The sequence below is a fragment of the Taeniopygia guttata genome, chromosome 30, assembly GCF_048771995.1.
Source record: "Taeniopygia guttata chromosome 30, bTaeGut7.mat, whole genome shotgun sequence".
In the NCBI taxonomy this organism is placed as follows: Eukaryota; Metazoa; Chordata; class Aves; order Passeriformes; family Estrildidae; genus Taeniopygia; species Taeniopygia guttata.
This window is the reverse complement of record NC_133055.1, coordinates 625,859-644,626: the sequence shown is the minus strand read 5'-3', so window position 1 is coordinate 644,626 and position 18,768 is coordinate 625,859. Positions and strand designations below refer to the sequence as shown.

Genomic DNA, 18,768 nt, shown 5'->3' with positions numbered 1-18,768 from the left:
AATTCCCATTATTCTCGCTATAATTCCCGCTATTCCCACCCCCTTTTTGCCCATTATTCCCTCTATAATTCTCGCTTTTTCCCCGCTATAATTCCGGTTTTTTCCCCGCTATAATTCCCGCTTTTTCCACCCCCTTTTTCCCCATTATCCCCGCTATAATTCCCGATTTATCCCCACTATAATTCCCGTTATCCCCTCTATAATTCCCGATTTTTCCCCGCTATAATCCCCGCTATTCTCACCCCTTTTCCCCACTATAAACCCCGGTATTCCCACCCTTTTTTCCTGATATAATCCCCGCTATAATTCCCCCTATTCCCACCCCTTTTTCCCCCCTATAACCCCCACCATTCCCACCCCTTTTCCCCGCTATAATCCCCGCTATAATTCCCAATATTCCCACCCCTTTTTCCCCACTATCCGCACTATAACCCCCGCTATTCCCGCACCTTTTCCCCCCACCATCCCCACCCTTCTCCCCACTACATCCCCCACCTTTCCCCCTCTTTTTTCCCCGCTATAACCCCCACCATCCCCACCCCATCCCCACCCTTTACCCCGCTACAATCCCCACCCTTTCCCCCTCTTTTTTCCCCACTATAATTCCCCCTATTCCCACCCCTTTTTCCCCCCTATAACCCCCGCTATTCCCACCTCTTTTCTCCCCGCTATTCCCACCCTTTCCCCCGGTATTCCCACCCCTTTTCCCTGCTATAAACCCCACTATTCCCACCCTTTTCCCCGCTATAATCCCCACTATAATCCCCGCTATCCCCACCCTTTTCCCCCGCTATAAACCCCTCTATTCCCACCCCTTTTCCCACTATAACCCCCGCCATTCCCACACCTTTTCCCCGCTATCCCCGCTGTAATTCCCGCTATTCCCACCTTTTCCCCGCTATAATCCCCGCTATTCCCAGCCCCTTTCCCCCCGCTATTCCCACCCTTTTCCCCACTATAATCCCCACTATTCCCACCCTTTTCCCCCGCTATAACCCCCGCTATTCCCACCCTTTTTTCCCCTATATAATTCCGCTGTAATTCCCGCTATTCCCAGCCCTTTTTCCCCCGCTACTCCCCCTCTTTTCCCCACTATAATCCCCGCTATTCCCACCCTTTTTCCGAGCTATAATCCCCGCTATTCCCACCCTTTTTTCCCCTATATAATTCCGCTATAATTCCCGCTATTCCCACCCCTTTTCTCCGCTATAATTCCCGCCCCTTTTACCCACTATAATCCCCGCTATATTCCCCACCATTCCCACCACTTTTCCCCCGCTATTCCCACCACATCCCCCACCCTTTCCCCCTCTTTCCCCCACTACCATCTCCACCCTTTTCCCCTCTTTTTTCCCCACTATAATTCCCCCTATTCCCACCCCTTTTCCCCCCTATAACCCCGCTATTCCCACCTCATTTCTCCCCGCTATTCCCACCCTTTCCCCCCGGTATTCCCACCCCTTTTCCCCGCTATAATTCCCGCTATTCCCAGCCCTTTCCCCCCTGCTATTCCCCCTCTTTTCCCCACTATAATTCCCGCTATTCCCACCCTTTTTCCCAGTTATAACCCCCGCCATATCCACCACTTTTCCCCGCTATTCCCACCCTTTTCCCCGGCTATAATCCCCGCTATAATTCCCGATATTCCCACCCTTTTTCTCCCACTATAATTCCCGCTATTCCCACCCCTTTTTCCCCACTATAATCCCCCCTATTCCCACCCTTTCCCCCGCTATAACCCCCCCTATCCCCCCTCTTCCCCCCCGGCCATGGCGTGGGCGCTGTTCTCGGGCCGGGCGCTGCTGGCGCGGCGCTCGGAGCTGCGGCTGGACACGGAGCGGGAGCTGCGGGCGGCGCTGGAGAACCGGCTGCTGCTGCTGCTGTTCGCCGCCCGCCGCTGCCCCCGGTGCCGCGGGTTCGAGCCCCGCCTGCGCCGCTTCTGGAGCCGCCTCACCGAGCCCCGACACACCGAGCGGCCCGAGCAGCTCGGGCTGGTCTACGTGGGCAGCGACGGCAGCGAGAGGGAGCACCGGGAGTACCTGCGGGACATGCCCCGCGCCTGGCTGGCGCTGCCCTACGGGGATGAGTTCGGCAGGTGAGCGCACCTGGGGACAGGTGAGTGCAGGTGGGGACAGGTGAGCACACCTGGGGACAGGTGGGACAGGTGGGGATGGGTGGGACAGGAGCAGGAGCACCGAGAGTACCTGCAGGACATGCCCCGCGCCTGGCTGGCGCTGCCCTACGGGGATCAGTTTGGCAGGTGAGCACACCTGGGGACAGGTGGGGATGGGTGGGACAGGAGCGGGAGCACCGAGAGTACCTGCGGGACATGCCCTGCAACTGGCTGGCGCTGCCCTACGGGGATGAGTTCGGCAGGTGAGCGCACCTGGGGACAGGTGGGGACAGGTGGGACAGGAGCGGGAGCACCGGGAGTACCTGCGGGACATGCCCCGCGCCTGGCTGGCGCTGCCCTACGGGGATGAGTTCGGCAGGTGAGCGCACCTGGGGACAGGTGAGCACACCCGGGACACCTGTGGTAGGTGAGGGACAGGTGGGGACAGGTGAGGAACACCTTTGGTAGGTGAGGGAGAGGTAGGAACACCTTTGGTAGGTGAGGGACAGGTGAGGGACAGCTGGGGATGGCCGGGGACACCTACAGCAGGTGAGGGATGGGTGGGGACAGCTTTGGTAGGTGAGGACAATGGGACAGGTGTGAACAGGTGAGAGACAGGTGTTCCCTTTCCCCCTTTTTCTCCTTCTCCCCTTTCCCCCATTCTAATTCCCCCAATCCCCATTTCCCTCATCCCAATTTCCCCAATCCCCATTTCTGCCATCCCATTTCCCCCAATCCCCAATTCCCCCATCCCAATTCCCCCAATCCCAATTCTCCCAATTCCCCCATTCCCCCATCCCAATTCCCCAATCCCCATTTCCCCCATTCCAATTCCCCCAATTCCATTTCCCCCATCCCAATTTCCCCCATTCCCATTTCCCCCATCACAATTTCCCCAATTCCCATTTCCCCATCCCAATTTCCCCAACCCCATTTTCCCCATTCCCCATTCCCCCATCCCAATTCCCCATTCCCCATTCCCCCATCCCAATTCCCCATTCCCCATTCCCCCATCCCCATTCCCCGTTCCCAAACTCCCCAATTCCCATTCCCCCATCCCAATTTCCCCAATCCCCATTTCCCCAATCCCAATTCCCCCATTCCCCATTCCCAACCTCCCCAATCCCATTTCCCCCATCCCAAACTCCCCAATTCCCATTTTTGTAATTTCCAATTTCCCCATTTCCCCAATCCCCATTCCCCAATCCCAATTTCCCCCATCCCAATATCCCCAATCCCCATTTCCCCAAGTCCCATTTCTCCCATCCCAATATCCCCAATTTCCCATTCCCCATTCCCAACCTCCCCAATCCCATTTCCCCATTCCCCATTTCCCCCATCCCAATTTCCCCAATCCCCATTTCCCCCACCCCAATTCCCCCAATCCCCATTCCCCCATCCCAACCTCCCCATTTTCCCAATCCCCATTCCCCCAATCCCATTTCCCCCATCCCAATTTCCCATTCCCCCATCCCAACCTCCCCAATCCCATTTCCCCCACCCCAATTCCCCATTCCCCATCCCAACCTCCCCATTTCCCCGATTTCCCCCATTTCCCCGATTTCCCCCATTTTCCCCAATTTCCCCCCGTTTTTCCCAATTTCCCCCCATTTTCCCCGATTTCCCCCATTTTCCCCAATTTCCCCCCATTTTCCCCAATTTCCCCCATTTTCCCCATTTCCCCCCATTTCCCCAATTTCCCCCCATTTTCCCCGATTTCCCCCGTTTCCCGTCCGCAGGGAGCTGGAGCGCCGTTTCGGGGTGTCGGCGCTGCCGGCCGTGGTGGTGCTGGCGCCCAGCGGGGCCGTGCTGGTCCGGGACGCGGTGCCGGAGATTCGGGATTTGGGACCCTCCTGCTTCCACAACTGGCGCCAGGCGGCCGAGCTGCTGGACCGAAACTTCCAGGAGCGCCAGGAGATCCCGGGATCGGCACCGCGCGGCATCACCGGGATCCTGCGGCGCCGAAAGTACCGCCCCGAGAGCCACCGGGAGCAGCAGCAGGAGGAGGAGGAGGAGGAGGAAGGGCAGCGGGGGTAGGGGATGGATCAAAAATCCCGGAAAAGTGACGGAACCTTGGGGTGGATCCAGCTGGGAATGGTCGCTCCGGTTCCGGTTCCTCCATTTGAAGAACTCAACCAAAATCCCATCGGTTTTCCCAAAAAATGAGGGAGGAAGAGGAGGAGGAAGAGGATGAAGAGGAAAAGGAGTTGGGGTGAATCCAGCTGGGAATGGTCACTACGGTTCCGGCATCTCCATTGGAGGAATCCATCCAAAATCCCATCGGTTTTCCCAAAAATAGAGGAGGAGGAGGACGACGACGAAGAGGAAGAGGAAAAGGAAGAGGAAGAGGAAGAGGAGAAGGGGGAAAAGGGAAGAGGAAGAGCAGCGGGGGTAGGGGATGGATCCAAAATCACGGAAAAGTGACGGAACCTTGGGGTGGATCCAGCTGGGAATGGTCGCTCCGGTTCCGGCATCTCCATTGGAGGAATCCATCCAAAATCCCATCGGTTTTCCCAAAAATAAAGGAAAATGAAGAGGAAGAGGATGAGGAAGAGGAAGAGGAGGAGGAGGAGGACGAGGAGGAGGAGGAGGTGGAGGAGGAAGAGCAGCGGGAGTAGAGGTTGGATCCCAAATCACGGAAAAGTGACGGAACTTTGGGGTGGATCCAGCTGGGAATGGTCACTCTGGTTCCGGCCTCTCCATTGGAGGAACTCACCCAAAATCCCATCGGTTTTCCCAAAAAATGAGGATGGAGGAGGAGGAGGAGGAAGAGGAGAAGGGGGAAAGGGAAGAGGAAGGGCAGTGGCGGGTAGGGGACGGATCCAAAATCCCGGAAAAGTGACGGAACCTTGGGGTGGATCCAGCTGGGAATGGTCGCTCCGGTTCCGGTTCCTCCATTTGAAGAACTCAACCAAAATCCCATCGGTTTTCCCAAAAATAAAGGACGAGGAGGAGGAGGAGGAGGAAGGGCAGCGGGGATAGGGGATGGATCCAAAATCCCGGAAAAGTGACGGAACATTGGGGTGGATCCAGCTGGGAATGGTCGCTCCGGTTCCGGTTCCTCCGTTGGAGGAACTCAACCAAAATCCCATCGGTTTTCCCAAAAATAGAGGAGGAGGAGGAGGAGGAGGAGGAGGAGGAGGAGGAGGAGGAGGAGGAGGAAGGGCAGCGGGGGTAGGGGTTGGATCCAAAATCCCAGAAAAGTGATGGAACTTTGGGGTGGATCCAGCTGGGAATGGTCGCTCCGGTTCCGGTTCCTCCATTGGAGAAATCCACCAAAATCCCAGGAATTTTCCCAAAAATAGACGAAGAGAAAGAGGAAGAGAAAGAGGAAGAGGAAGAGGAAGAGGAGAAGGTGGAAAGGGAAGAGGAAGGGCAGCGGGGGTAGGGGTTGGATCCAAAATCCCAGAAAAGTGATGGAACCTTGGGGTGGATCCAGCTGGGAATGGTCGCTCCGGTTCCGGTTCTTCCGTTGGAGGAACTCAACCAAAATCCCTGGAATTTTCCCCAAAAAATGAGGGAAGAGGAAGAGGAAGGGGAAGTGGACCTGGTGTGGATCCAACTGGGAATGAACCGGTCCCAGTTTGGGAATTTAACTGGTCCCAGTTTGGGAATGAATCAATCCCAGTTTGGGAATGAACCAATCACAGTTACGAAATTAAACTGGTCCCAGTTTGGAAATTAAACTGGTCCCAGTTTGGGATTGAACCAATCCCAGTTTGGGAATTAAACTGGTCCCAGTTTGGGAATGAATCAATCCCAGTTTGGGAATGAACCGGTCCCAGTTTGGGAATGAACCGGTCCAAGTTGGGAATTAAACTGGTCCCAGTTTGGGAATTAATCAATCCCATTTTGGGAACTGAACTGGTCCCAGTTTGGAAATTTAACTGGTCCCAGTTTGGGAATGAACCTTTCCCAGTTTGGGAATTAAACCGGTCCCAGTTTGGGAATTAAATCAATCCCAGTTTGGAAATTAAACTGGTCCCAGTTTGGGAATGAATCAATCCCAGTTTGGGAACTGAACCGGTCCCAGTTTGGAAATTAAACTGGTCCCAGTTTGGGAATGAACTGGTCCCAGTTTGGGAATGAACTGGTCCCAGTTTGGGAACTGAACTGGTCCCAGTTTGGAAATTTAACTGGTCCCAGTTTGGGAATTAACCAGTCCCAGTTTGGGAATGAATCAATCCCAGTTTGGGAACTGAACTGGTCCCAGTTTGGGATTGAGCCAATCCAAGTTTGGGAATTGAACCAGTCCCAGTTTGGGAATTAAACTGGTCCCAGTTTGGGAGTTAAACTGGTCCCAGTTCCGGATCCCGCTCCCGGAATTTTCCGCCATCGGGATTTTGGGTTCCCGGGATCGAATTTCAGGCCCCGCCCGGGGGCGGCTCCCGGCGGCTCCTCGGAGGAATTTTCCCCTTCCCGATTTCTCCGCCAGCTCCAACTTTTAACCCAAAAAAAAAGAAAAAAAAGAAAATTTTGGGGATTTTTTCCCGCCGGGAAGCGCCGCTGGAAATGGGAATTTCCCCTCTGGAGCGCCGCGTGCTGATCCCAGGTGAGAATTCCCGGAATTTCATCCCAAAATTCCCCTCGGAGCCTTAAAAATGGGGGAGGGGGAATTCCCCGGAGGGGGAAAAAAAAGAGAAAAAAAAGTGAGTTTTTTTGGGTTTTTTTGGGGTTTTTATGGAGTTTTCCTGGGTTTTGTGGTTTTTTTTTTGGGAGGAGAATTCCAGCCGAATTCCAGGGATTTTGCCCCAAATCGGTGCGGGCCTTGGAAGGAGTAGGGGAGGCCCTTTCCGGGTTTTTTTTTCCAGGAAAAAATGGGAATTTTAATGGATTTTGAAGGGATTTTGGGACGGAAGGAGGTCCCGAGGGAGGAGGGGGAGGGGAAATCCCAAAGGGGAGGGAAAATCCCGGAAAAGAGGGAAATTTCCTCAAGGAAAAACCCCAAATCCAGGGGGAAAAAACGAAAATTCAGGGAAAACAAAAAACAAATCCAGGAAAAAAAAAAACAAATCCAAGGGGAAAAATATCCCAAAATCCATGGAAGAAAAACCAAATCTTGGGGGAAAACACCAAATCCAAGGGGAAACCCCCAAAATCCAGGAAAAAACACTTAAATTCAAGGAAGAAAAACCCCAAAATCCAGGGGAAAAAACCAAAATCCCGGAAAAAACCCCCCACAAAATCCCAGGAAAAACCCTTAAATTCGAGGAAAACATCTCAAAATACAAAGAAAACCCCCAAATTTAAGGAAAAAAATCCCAAATCCAAGGGAAAAACCCCTCAAATCCAAGGAAAAAAAACCCCAAAATCCCAGGAAAAACCCCAAAACCCAGGGAAAGACCCCAAAATCCCAGGAAAAAGAAAAAACCCCAAAAATCCAAAGACGAAAAACCCAAAATCCCAGGAAAACCCCAAAATCCCGGGGAAAAAAACCCCAAAATCCAAAGAAAACCCCCCAAAAAATCCAGGAAAAAAAACCCCAAAAATCCAAAGAAAACCCCCCAAAAATCCAGGAAAAAAACTCCCAAAAATCCAAAGAAAAGCTCCAAAAAATCCAGGGAAAACCCCCCAAAATCCCGGGAAAATCCCCAAATCCTTCCCAAATTCCCGCCCCCATCCCGGAATTTTTTGCAGAACCGCTGGAAAAGGCTCAAAAAAACTCAAAAAAAACTTGGAAAAACGGGAAAAGAAGCAGAAAATTCCATTTTTTCCCCTCTTTCCCAGAATTTTGGGAACAAAGGAATTCCTGCGGCTCCCGGTGGTTTTTATGGGAAGAATTCCAGGCGGGAATTTTGGGGATTTGGGCTGGTTTTAATCCCCTTTTTTGTGTTTTTTTGGTTTTTTTTTTCCTTTTGGAATTGTTTGGATTCCCGCGGGAATTCCAAGGTCGGGCTGGGAATGTTGGGAAAAGCTGCGGGGGGAGGGAAATTTGGGATTTTCCCGGTTTTTTTTTTCAGGATTTTGGAGCTTTTCCAAAGGTTTTTTTTGTGGGGGATTTTTAAGGAATTCCCAGTTTGAAAATTCCCAAAATCTGCCCCAAATCTGGGAATTCCTCCCAAATTTCCTCCCCAGCCCCATCCCATCAACTCTCAAATTTTGGGATCAACAATTCCCAGCCGGATCCAGATCCAAACATCCCAAAAAAAACCTGGGAAAAACCACCCGGAGCAGCCTCATTTTCTCATTTTTTCCCCTTTTTTCCTTAAAAAAAATCCTAAAAATCCCATTTTTTCCTGATTTTTGTGGGGATTTTCAGGGATTTTCCCCTCCCAGCCCTGGGAATGTCGGGATCCAAAGTCCATCCCAAGGAACAATGGGAATTCCTCGGGAATTCCTTGGGAATTCCTCAACTCCAGGGATTTGTTTGCCCAAGGAGGAGAAACAGCCCCGGAAACTCCGGAATAAAAAAAATTCCAGGAAGGAAAAAAACCTCAGCATGGGAGGACCCAAAAATTCCCAAATTTGGGATTCAGGGGAGCACAGGTGAGCCAGAATTTGGGATTTTTTTCCCAATTTTTTTGGGTTTTGTCCGATTTTTGACATTTTCCCCCCAATTTTAGGGCTTTGACCCCAAATTTTGGCTTCCCCCCCCCCCAATTTTTAGGCTTTTTTCCTAATTTTTGGAAATTTTCCCCAATTTTGGGGGTTCCATCCCAGTTTTGGGGATTTTTCCCAATTTTGGGGGATTTTTAACCAATTTTTGGGGTTTTTTCCTAGTTCTGAGTTGTTTTCCCATTTTTGGGTATTTTTTTTTCAAGTTTAGGGGGTTTCCCCCCAATTTTGTGTTTTTTCCCCATTTTCACCTGCTTTTCCCCCCATTCCCCCCATTTTCCCCCAAAATCCCCAATTTCCCCCCCCATATTTTTTCCCAAAATCCCCATTTTTCCCCTCATATTTTTTTCCGAAAATCCCCATTTCCCCCCCCATTTCCCCCAATATTTTTTCCCAAAATCCCCATTTTTTCCCCCCATTTTCCCCATTTCCCCCATTCCCCCGCCATATTTTTTTCCCAAAATCCCAATTTTTCCCCATTTCCCCCATTCCCCCGCCATATTTTTTCCCAAAATCCCCATTTCCCCCATTTTCCCCCCAAAACCCCCAAAATCCCCATTTCCCTCCAACATTTCCCCCATTTTCCCCCCATATTTTTTCCCAAAATCCCCATTTCCCCCCTTTTTTTTCCCTATTTCCCCCAATTCCCCCCATTTTCCCCAAAATCCCCATTTCCCCCATATTTTTTCCCAAAATCCCCATTTCCCCTCCCATATTTTTCCCCAAAATCCCCATTTTTTCCCCAAAATCCCCATTTTCCCCCATATTTTCCCCATTTCCCCATTTCCCCCCAACATTTCCCCCATTTTCCCCCCATATTTTTCCCCAAAATCCCCATTTCCCCCATTTTTCCCCCCGATATTTCCCCAAAATCCCCATTTTTCCCCCCGATATTTCCCCAAAATCCCCATTCCCCCCATTTTTCCCCCAAAATCCCCATTTCCCCCCCCATTTCCCCCAATATTTTTTCCCAAAATCCCCATTTTTCCCCATTTCCCCCATTTTTCCCCCCGATATTTCCCCAAAATCCCCATTCCCCCCATTTTTCCCCCAAAATCCCCATTTCCCCCCCCATTTCCCCCAATATTTTTTCCCAAAATCCCCATTTTTTCCCCATTTCCCCCATTTCCCCCCATTTTTCCCCCATTTCCCCCATTTTTTTCCCAAAATCCCCATTTTCACCCATTTTTCCCCATTTCCCTCCATTTTTTCCCATTTCCCCCCACATTTCCCCCATTCTCCCCCATATTTTTTCCCAAAATCCCCATTGTTTCCCCATTTCCTCCCCATTTCCCCCCATTTTTCCCCATTTCCCCCCATATTTTTCCCAAAATCCCCATTTTTTCCCCAAAATCCCCATTTTCCCCCCATTTTCCCCCAAAATCCCCATTCCCCCGCCATATTTTTCCCCAAAATCCCCATTTCCCCCCATTTTCCCCAATTACCCTATTTTTTCTCCAAAATCCCCATTTCCCTCCATTTTTCCCCATTCCCCCCATTTCCTCCATTTTCCCCCACAATCTTCATTTCCCTCCCCATATTTTTTTCCCAAAAAATGCCCCCCTCAATTTCCTACCATATTTTTTCCCAAAAAATTTCCTTCCCCATTTTTCCCCCCGATATTTTGTCCCAAAATCCCCATTTTCCCCCCTATATATTTTCCCCAAATCCTCATTTTTCCCTCCATTTCCCCCCCATTTTTCCCCATTTCCCCCATTCCCCCGCCATATTTTTCCCCAAAATCCCCATTTTCTCCCCAAAATCCCCATATTTTTCCCTCCAATATTTCCCCAAAATCCCCATTTTTTCCCCCGCTCCCCCTCAGGCCCCCCGCCATGCGGCACTGCTTCTACAACGAGTCCGTCGGCTTCTTCTACAACAACAGCCGCAAGGAGCTGAGCGCGACATGGCGGCCCAGGGACGCGCTGCTGCTGGCGCTGGGCCTGGCGCTCGGCGCCGCGGTGCTGCTGGCCAACCTGCTGGTCATCGCCGCCGTGGCCACCAACCGCCGCTTCCACCACCCCATCTACTACCTGCTGGCCAACCTCGCCGCCGCCGACCTCTTCGCCGGCGTGGCCTACATGTTCTTGATGTTCCACACCGGGCCTAGAACCGCCCAGTTGTCGCTCAAGACTTGGTTCGTCCGGCAGAGCTTGTTGGACACCAGTTTGACGGCTTCGGTGGTCAACCTGTTGGCCATCGCGGTGGAGCGGCACCGGACGGTGCTGAGCGTGCAGCTGCACAGCGAGATGTCCGCCCAGCGCGTGGTGGGGTTGATCTTCTCCATCTGGGCGGCGGCGCTGCTGCTGGGCTTGATCCCGTCCTACGGGTGGCACTGCCTGTGCTCCTTGGAGAGCTGCTCCAGGATGGCGCCGCTCTACAGCCGCAGCTACTTGACCTTCTGGGCCATCTCCAACCTGGTGGTGTTCCTGGTCATGGTGATGGTCTACGGGCACATCTTCGTCTACGTCAGGAGGAGGATGGCGCGCATGGCGCGGCACACGGGCGCCCACCCGCGGCACCGCGACACCGTGCTGGCGCTGGTCAAGACCGTCACCATCGTCCTGGGTGGGTGCTTAATTAGGGGTAATTAAGGGTTAATTGGGTTGGTCATTGTCGTCCTTGGTGGGTGGTTAATTAGGGGTTAATTGGGTTGGTGATCATGTCATCCTTGGTGGGTTGGTCATCGTCATCCTCAGAGGGTGGTTAATTAGGGGTTAATTGGGTTGGTCATTGTCGTCTTCGGTGGTCTTTGGTGGGTGGTTAATTAGGGGTAATTAAGGGTTAATTGGGTTGGTCATTGTCGTCTTCGGTGGGTGGTTAATTAGGGGTTAATTGGGTTGGTCATCATCATCCTTGATGGGTTTGTCATCATCCTTGGTGGGTGGTTAATTAGGGGTTAATTGGGTTGGTCATCATCATCCTTGATGGGTTTGTCATCATCCTTGGTGGGTGGTTAATTAGGGGTTAATTGGGTTGGTCACCATCATCCTTGGTGGGTTTGTCATCATCCTTGGTGGGTGATTAATTAGCGGTAATTAGGGGTTAGTTGAGTTGGTGATCGTCATCCTTGATGGGTTGGTCATCATCATCTCCAGTGGTTGGTTAATTAGCGGTTAATTAGCGGTCAATTAGGGGGTGAGATGCTGAATTTTATCCTGGAATTCTTCAGGCCACAAAGCACTGAAATCCCATCCAGGAAGTGACCAAAAAAACCACCAAAAATTCCCATTTTTTTCCTTTTTTTCCCATTTTTCCAGGTGCATTTCGGCTCTAGTGACCCTTTTTCCCTCAAAGATCGGAATCCACAGGGATTCCATGGAACGATTTTATCCTGGAATTCTTCAGGCCACAAAGAACTGAAATCCCGTCCAGGAAGTGACCAAAAACCACCAAAAATTCCCATTTTTTCTCATTTTTTTCCCGTTTTTCCAGGTGCATTTCGGCTCTAGTGACCATTTTACCCTCAAAGATCGGAATCCACGGGGATTTGGGGATTCCATGGAACGATTTTATCCTGGAATTCTTCGGACCACAAAGAACTGAAATCCCATCCAGGAAGTGACCAAAAAACACCAAAAATTCCCATTTTTTCTCATTTTTCCCCCATTTTTCCAGGTGCCTTTGGGCTCTAGTGGATCTTTTTCCCATCTTTTTTCCCTCATCTCATTCTTCTGCCAAGATTCCCCACAGGGATTCCATGGAACGATTTTATCCTGGAATTCTTCAGGCCACAAAGAACTGAAATCCCATCCAGGAAGTGACCAAAAAACACCAAAAATTCCCATTTTTTTCCTTTTTTCTCCCGTTTTTCCAGGTGCCTTTGGGCTCTCCTGGATCTTTTTTCCCTCATCTCATTCTTCTGCCAAGATTCCCCACAGGGATTCCATGGAACGATTTTATCCTGGAATTCTTCGGACCACAAAGAACTGAAATCCCATCCAGGAAGTGACCAAAAACACCAAAAATTCCCATTTTTTCTCATTTTTTCCCCATTTTTCCAGGTGCATCTGGGCTCTAGTGAATCTTTTTCCCTCAAAGATCAGAATCCACAGGGATTCGGGGATTCCATGGAACGATTTTATCCTGGAATTCTTCAGGCCACAAAGCACTGAAATCCCATCCAGGAAGTGACCAAAAACCACCAAAAATTCCCATTTTTTTCCTTTTTTCTCCAGGTTTTTTTCTCCAGGTTTTTCCAGGTGCATTTCGGCTCTAGTGACCCTTTTTCCCTCAAAGATTAGAATCCACAGGGATTCCATGGAACGATTTTATCCTGGAATTCTTTGGGTCGGAAAGAACTGAAATCCCATCCAGGAAGTGACCAAAAACACCAAAAATTCCCATTTTTTCTCATTTTTTCCCCATTTTTCCAGGTGCATCTGGGCTCTAGTGACCATTTTACCCTCAAAGATCGGAATCCACGGGGATTTGGGGATTCCATGGAACGATTTTATCCTGGAATTCTTCAGGCCACAAAGAACTGAAATCCCATCCAGGAAGTGACCAAAAACCACCAAAAATTCCCATTTTTTGTCATTTTTTCCCACTTTTTTCCAGGTGCCTTTGGGCTCTCCTGGATCTTTTTCCCATCTTTTTTCCCTCATCTCATTCTTCTGCCAAGATTCCCCACAGGGATTCCATGGAACGATTTTATCCTGGAATTCTTCAGGCCACAAAGAACTGAAATCCCATCCAGGAAGTGACCAAAAACCACCAAAAATTCCCATTTTTTCTCATTATTTCCCCATTTTTCCAGGTGCATTTCGGCTCTAGTGCATCTTTTTCCCTCAAAGATCAGAATCCACGGGGATTTGGGGATTCCATGGAATGATTTTATCCTGGAATTCTTCAGGCCACAAAGCACTGAAATCCCATCCAGGAAGTTACCGGAAAACACCAAAAATTCCCATTTTTTCTCATTTTTTTCCCATTTTTCCAGGTGCATTTCGGCTCTAGTGACCCTTTTCCCCTCAAAGATCGGAATCCACAGGGATTTGGGGATTCCATGGAACGATTTTATCCTGGAATTCTTTGGGATGGAAAGAACTGAAATCCCATCCAGGAAGTGACCGGAAAACACCAAAAATTCCCATTTTTTCTTCTTTTTTCCCCTTTTTTCCAGTGGCCTTTGGGCTCTCCTGGATCTTTTTCCCTCAAAGATCAGAATCCACAGGGATTTGGGGATTCCATGGAACGATTTATTCCTGGAATTCTTCAGGCCACAAGTAACAGAAATCCCATCCAGGAAGTTACCAAAAACCACCAAAAATTCCCAATTTTTTTTCCTTTTTTCCCATTTTTCCAGGTGCATTTCGGCTCTAGTGAATCTTTTTCCCTCAAAGATTGGAATCCACAGGGATTTGGGGATTCCATGGAACGATTTTATCCTGGAATTCTTTGGGTTGGAAAGAACTGAAATCCCATCCAGGAAGTTACCGGAAACACCAAAAATTCCCATTTTTTTCCTTTTTTCCCACTTTTCCAGTGGCCTTTGGGCTCTCCTGGATCTTTTTCCCTCAAAGATCAGAATCCACGGGGATTTGGGGATTCCATGGAACGATTTTATCCTGGAATTCTTCAGGCCACAAAGAACTGAAATCCCATCCAGGAAGTGACCAAAAAACACCAAAAATTCCCATTTTTTTCCCTTTTTTCCCGTTTTTCCAGGTGCATCTGGGCTCTAGTGACCATTTTTCCCTCAAAGATTGGAATCCACAGGGATTTGGGGATTCCATGGAACGATTTTATCCTGGAATTCTTTGGGTCGGAAAGAACTGAAATCCCATCCAGGAAGTGACCAAAAACCACCAAAAATTCCCATTTTTTTCCTTTTTTCTCCCGTTTTTCCAGGTGCCTTTGGGCTCTCCTGGATCTTTTTCCCATCTTTTTTCCCTCATCTCATTCTTCTGCCAAGATTCCCCACAGGGATCCCATGGAACGATTTTATCCTGGAATTCTTCAGGCCACAAAGAACTGAAATCCCATCCAGGAAGTGACCAAAAACCGCCAAAAATTCCCATTTTTTCTCCTTTTTCCCCCTTTTTTCCAGTGGCCTTTGGGCTCTCCTGGATCTTTTTCCCTCAAAGATTGGAATCCACAGGGATTCCATGGAACGATTTTATCCTGGAATTCTTCAGGCCACAAAGAACTGAAATCCCAGCCAGGAAGTGACCAAAAACCACCAAAAATTCCCATTTTTTCTCATTTTTTCCCCATTTTTCCAGGTGCATTTCGGCTCTAGTGACCCTTTTTCCCTCAAAGATCGGAATCCACGGGAATTTGGGGATTCCATGGAACAATTTTATCCTGGAATTCTTCAGGCCACAAAGAACTGAAATCCCATCCAGGAAGTGACCAAAAACCACCAAAAATTCCCATTTTTTTCCTTTTTTCTCCAGGTTTTTTTCTCCAGGTTTTTCCAGGTGCATTTTGGCTCTAGTGAATCTTTGTCCCTCAAAGATCGGAATCCACAGGGAATCCATGGAACGATTTTATCCTGGAATTCTTCAGGCCACAAAGAACTGAAATCCCATCCAGGAAGTGACCAAAAACCACCAAAAATTCCCATTTTTTTCCTTTTTTCCCACTTTTCCAGGTGCCTTTGGGCTCTCCTGGATCTTCTTCCCATCTTTTTTCCCTCATCTCATTCTTCTGCCAAGATTCCCCACAGGGATTCCATGGAACGATTTTATCCTGGAATTCTTTGGACCACAAAGAACTGAAATCCCATCCAGGAAGTGACCAAAAACCACCAAAAATTCCCATTTTTTTCCTTTTTTCTCCCGTTTTTCCAGTGGCCTTTGGGCTCTCCTGGATCTTTTTCCCTCAAAGATCAGAATCCACGGGGATTTGGGGATTCCATGGAACGATTTTATCCTGGAATTCTTCAGGCCACAAAGAACTGAAATCCCAGCCAGGAAGTGACCAAAAACCACCAAAAATTCCCATTTTTTTCCTTTTTTCCCATTTTCCAGGTGCCTTCGTGGTGTGCTGGACCCCGGGCCAGGTGGTTCTGCTGCTGGACGGGCTGGGCTGCCAGAGCTGCGACGTTCTGGCCGTGGAGAAGTACGTGCTGCTGCTGGCCGAAATTAACTCCCTCATTAACGCCATCGTTTACTCGTGGCGCGATAACGAGATGAGGAACACCTTCCGACGGATCCTGTGCTTCCCGTGCCTCCGGAATTCCAAATACGCCGCTCCGGAACGGGGGCTGAGCTCCCACAACGGCCACTTCACCGTCGATTCTTCCATTTAGGGGTTTTGGGGGTTTTTTTGGGATTTTTGGGGGTTTTTTTGGGATTTTTGGGGTTTTTTTGGGATTTTTGGGTTTTTTTGGGTGCGACCCAAAGGGCTGTGGGGCTCCGAGGTGGGAATTTTTCTTGGAAAAGTCGTGGTGGAGGAGGGATTGTGGGGTTGAGGAGGGTTTTGGGTTCCTGGTGGGCTCCAAAATCCAAATTTCCTTGGAAAATTCCTGGTGGGATCAAGGATGAAGTGATTTTTTTGGGATTTGGGAGAGTCCCGGAGTCTGGTGGGCTCCAAAATCCAAATTTCCTTGGAAAACTCCTGGTGGGATCAAGGATTGAGAAGAATTTTGGGGTCTGGGAGGCTCCAGCATCCAAATTTCCATGGAAAACTCAGGATCGAGGTGGTTTTGAGGGATTTGGGAGAACCTTGGATTCCTGGTGGGCTCCAAAATCCAAATTTCCTTGGAAAACTCCTGGTGGGATCAAGGATGAAGTGATTTTTTTGGGATTTGGGAGACTCCAGAGTCCTGATGGGCTCCAAAATCCAAATTTCCTTGGAAAACTCCTGGTGGGATCAAGGATAAATTGATTTTTTGGGATTTGGGAGAGTCCTGGAGTCCTGGTGGGCTCCAAAATCCAAATTTCCTTGGAAAATTCCTGGTGGGATCAAGGATAAAGTGATTTTTTGGGATTTGGGAGAGTCCCAGAGTCCTGGTGGGGTCCAAAATCCAAATTTCCACAGAAAATTCCTGGTGGGATCAAGGATTGAGATGAATTTTGGGGTCTGGGAGGCTCCAGCATCCAAATTTCCATGGAAAACTCAGGATCGAGGTGGTTTTGTGGGATTTGGGAGAACCTCGGATTCCTGGTGGGGTCCAAAATCCAAATTTCCACAGAAAACTCCTGGTGGGATCAAGGATTGAGAAGAATTTTGGATTCCTGGGGGACTCCAGCGTCAAAATTTCCATGGAAAACTCCTGGTGGGATCAAGGATAAATTGATTTTTTGGGATTTGGGAGAGTCCCAAAGTCCTGGTGGGCTCCAAAATCCAAATTTCCTTGGAAAATTCCTGGTGGGATCAAGGATTGAGAAGAATTTTGGGGTCTGGGAGGCTCCAGCATCCAAATTTCCATGGAAAACTCAGGATCGAGGTGGTTTTGTGGGATTTGGGAGAACCTCGGATTCCTGGTGGGGTCCAAAATCCAAATTTCCTTGGAAAACTCCTGGTGGGATCAAGGATTGAGAAGAATTTTGGATTCCTGGGGGACTCCAAAATCCAAATTTCCATGGAAAACTCAGGATCGAGGTGGTTTTTTGGGATTTGGGAGAGTCCCAGAGTCCTGGTGGGCTCCAAAATCCAAATTTCCATGGAAAACTCCTGGTGGGATCAAGGATTGAGAAGAATTTTGGAGCCCAGGGAGGCTCCAGCGTCCAAATTTCCATGGAAAATTCAGGATCGAGGTGGTTTTTTGGGATTTGGGAGACTCCAGAGTCCTGGTGGGCTCCAAAATCCAAATTTCCATGGAAAACTCCTGGTGGGATCAAGGATAAATTGATTTTTTGGGATTTGGGAGAACCTCGGATTCCAGGGGGGCTTCAAAATCCAAATTTCCACAGAAAACTCCTGGTGGATCAAGGATTGAGAAGAATTTTGGATTCCTGGGGGACTCCAGCATCAAAATTTCCATGGAAAACTCAGGATCGAGGTGGTTTTGTGGGATTTGGGAGAACCTTGGATTCCTGGTGGGCTCCAAAATCCAAATTTCCATGGAAAATTCCTGGTGGGATCAAGGATTGAGATGAATTTTGGATTCCTGGGGGACTCCAGCGTCAAAATTTCCTTGGAAAACTCCTGGTGGGATCAAGGATGAAGTGATTTTTTTGGGATTTGGGAGAGTCCTGGAGTCCTGGTGGGCTCCAAAATCCAAATTTCCACAGAAAACTCCTGGTGGGATCAAGGATTGAGAAGAATTTTGGATTCCTGGGGGACTCCAAAATCCAAATTTCCATGGAAAACTCAGGATCGAGGTGATTTTTTGGGATTTGGGAGACTCCAGAGTCCTGGTGGGGTCCAAAATCCAAATTTCCTTGGAAAACTCCTGGTGGGATCAAGGATGAAGTGATTTTTTTGGGATTTGGGAGATTCCAGAGTCCTGGTGGGCTCCAAAATCCAAATTTCCACAGAAAACTCCTGGTGGGATCAAGGTTTGAGAAGAATTTTGGATTCCTGGTGGACTCCAAAATCCAAATTTCCTTGGAAAACTCCTGGTGGGATCAAGGATTGAGAAGAATTTTGGATTCCAGGGGGGCTCCACGTTGGATTTTTCCAGGTTTTGTGGGAAACCCTCGGAGCAGAATTCCCATTAAAGACTGGTTTTAACCCGGAGTCGTTTTTCCTTGGAAAAGGCTCAGGAATCCTGGGGGGGTTTGGGAATTTGGGAATTCCGAGGGCAGAATTTGGGAATTCCGAGGGCAGGATTTTCCCTGGAAAAGCCCAGAAATCCCCCAGAATTTGGGGATTCTGAGGGCAGGGATTGGGAATTGTGAGTGCAGAATTTTCCCTGAAAATTCCATGAAAAAGACAAAATTTCCCTTTTTTTTTTTTTTCCCTATTTTTTCCTCGATCCTGGAAAACTTCCACGACAATTCTGGGAATTCCCAGGGATACTGGAGTGGAACCAGGTGGTTTTTCCCACCTTGGCTGCAGAATTCCATGGATTAAATTGGATTTTTCCGGATTCTCTGGGATTTTTCCAGGCAAAACTGAGGCTAAGCGCCCAAACCTGGAGCCCGGCACTTCCTCCAAAATTAGAATTGCTCCCGAATGGGAATTTTTAAGCTTCAATTTCTTCA

The 18,768-nt window shown here is 49.1% G+C and overlaps 2 protein-coding genes across 3 annotated transcripts; both read left to right on the top strand.

Moving 5' to 3' along the window:
• Positions 1 to 1,754: 1,754 nt before the first annotated feature.
• NXNL1 (nucleoredoxin like 1) lies at positions 1,755 to 4,150 on the top strand. The gene is made up of 2 exons (XM_041711664.2): positions 1,755 to 2,095; positions 3,853 to 4,150. The coding sequence occupies exons 1-2, from the start codon at positions 1,770 to 1,772 to the stop codon at positions 4,148 to 4,150; spliced, it is 624 nt and encodes a 207-aa protein (XP_041567598.2). The 5' UTR covers positions 1,755 to 1,769.
• Positions 4,151 to 5,464: 1,314 nt separating this feature from the next.
• LPAR2 (lysophosphatidic acid receptor 2) lies at positions 5,465 to 18,301 on the top strand. 2 transcript variants are annotated; one of them, XR_012052301.1, is made up of 4 exons: positions 5,465 to 6,665; positions 10,494 to 11,236; positions 15,646 to 17,787; positions 17,944 to 18,301. XR_012052301.1 is itself a non-coding variant. In XM_072920069.1 (3 exons), the coding sequence occupies exons 2-3, from the start codon at positions 10,504 to 10,506 to the stop codon at positions 15,924 to 15,926; spliced, it is 1,014 nt and encodes a 337-aa protein (XP_072776170.1). In that variant the 5' UTR covers positions 5,465 to 6,665; positions 10,494 to 10,503; the 3' UTR covers positions 15,927 to 18,301. The 2 variants fall into 2 exon arrangements, 1 of the variants encoding a protein (XP_072776170.1); XM_072920069.1 differs by having other exon boundaries at positions 15,646 to 18,301.
• The last annotated feature ends 467 nt before the right edge of the window (positions 18,302 to 18,768 follow it).

Bases quoted from the DNA above. Each gene is read 5' to 3' on its own strand.
- NXNL1 (XM_041711664.2), top strand. From the start codon at position 1,770: ATGGCGTGGGCGCTGTTCTCGGGCCGGGCGCTGCTGGCGCGGCGCTCG. The intron at 2,096-3,852 runs GTGAGCGCACCT...TCCCGTCCGCAG, and splicing joins TACGGGGATGAGTTCGGCAG to GGAGCTGGAGCGCCGTTTCG.
- LPAR2 (XM_072920069.1), top strand. From the start codon at position 10,504: ATGCGGCACTGCTTCTACAACGAGTCCGTCGGCTTCTTCTACAACAAC. The intron at 11,237-15,645 runs GTGGGTGCTTAA...CCCATTTTCCAG, and splicing joins GACCGTCACCATCGTCCTGG to GTGCCTTCGTGGTGTGCTGG.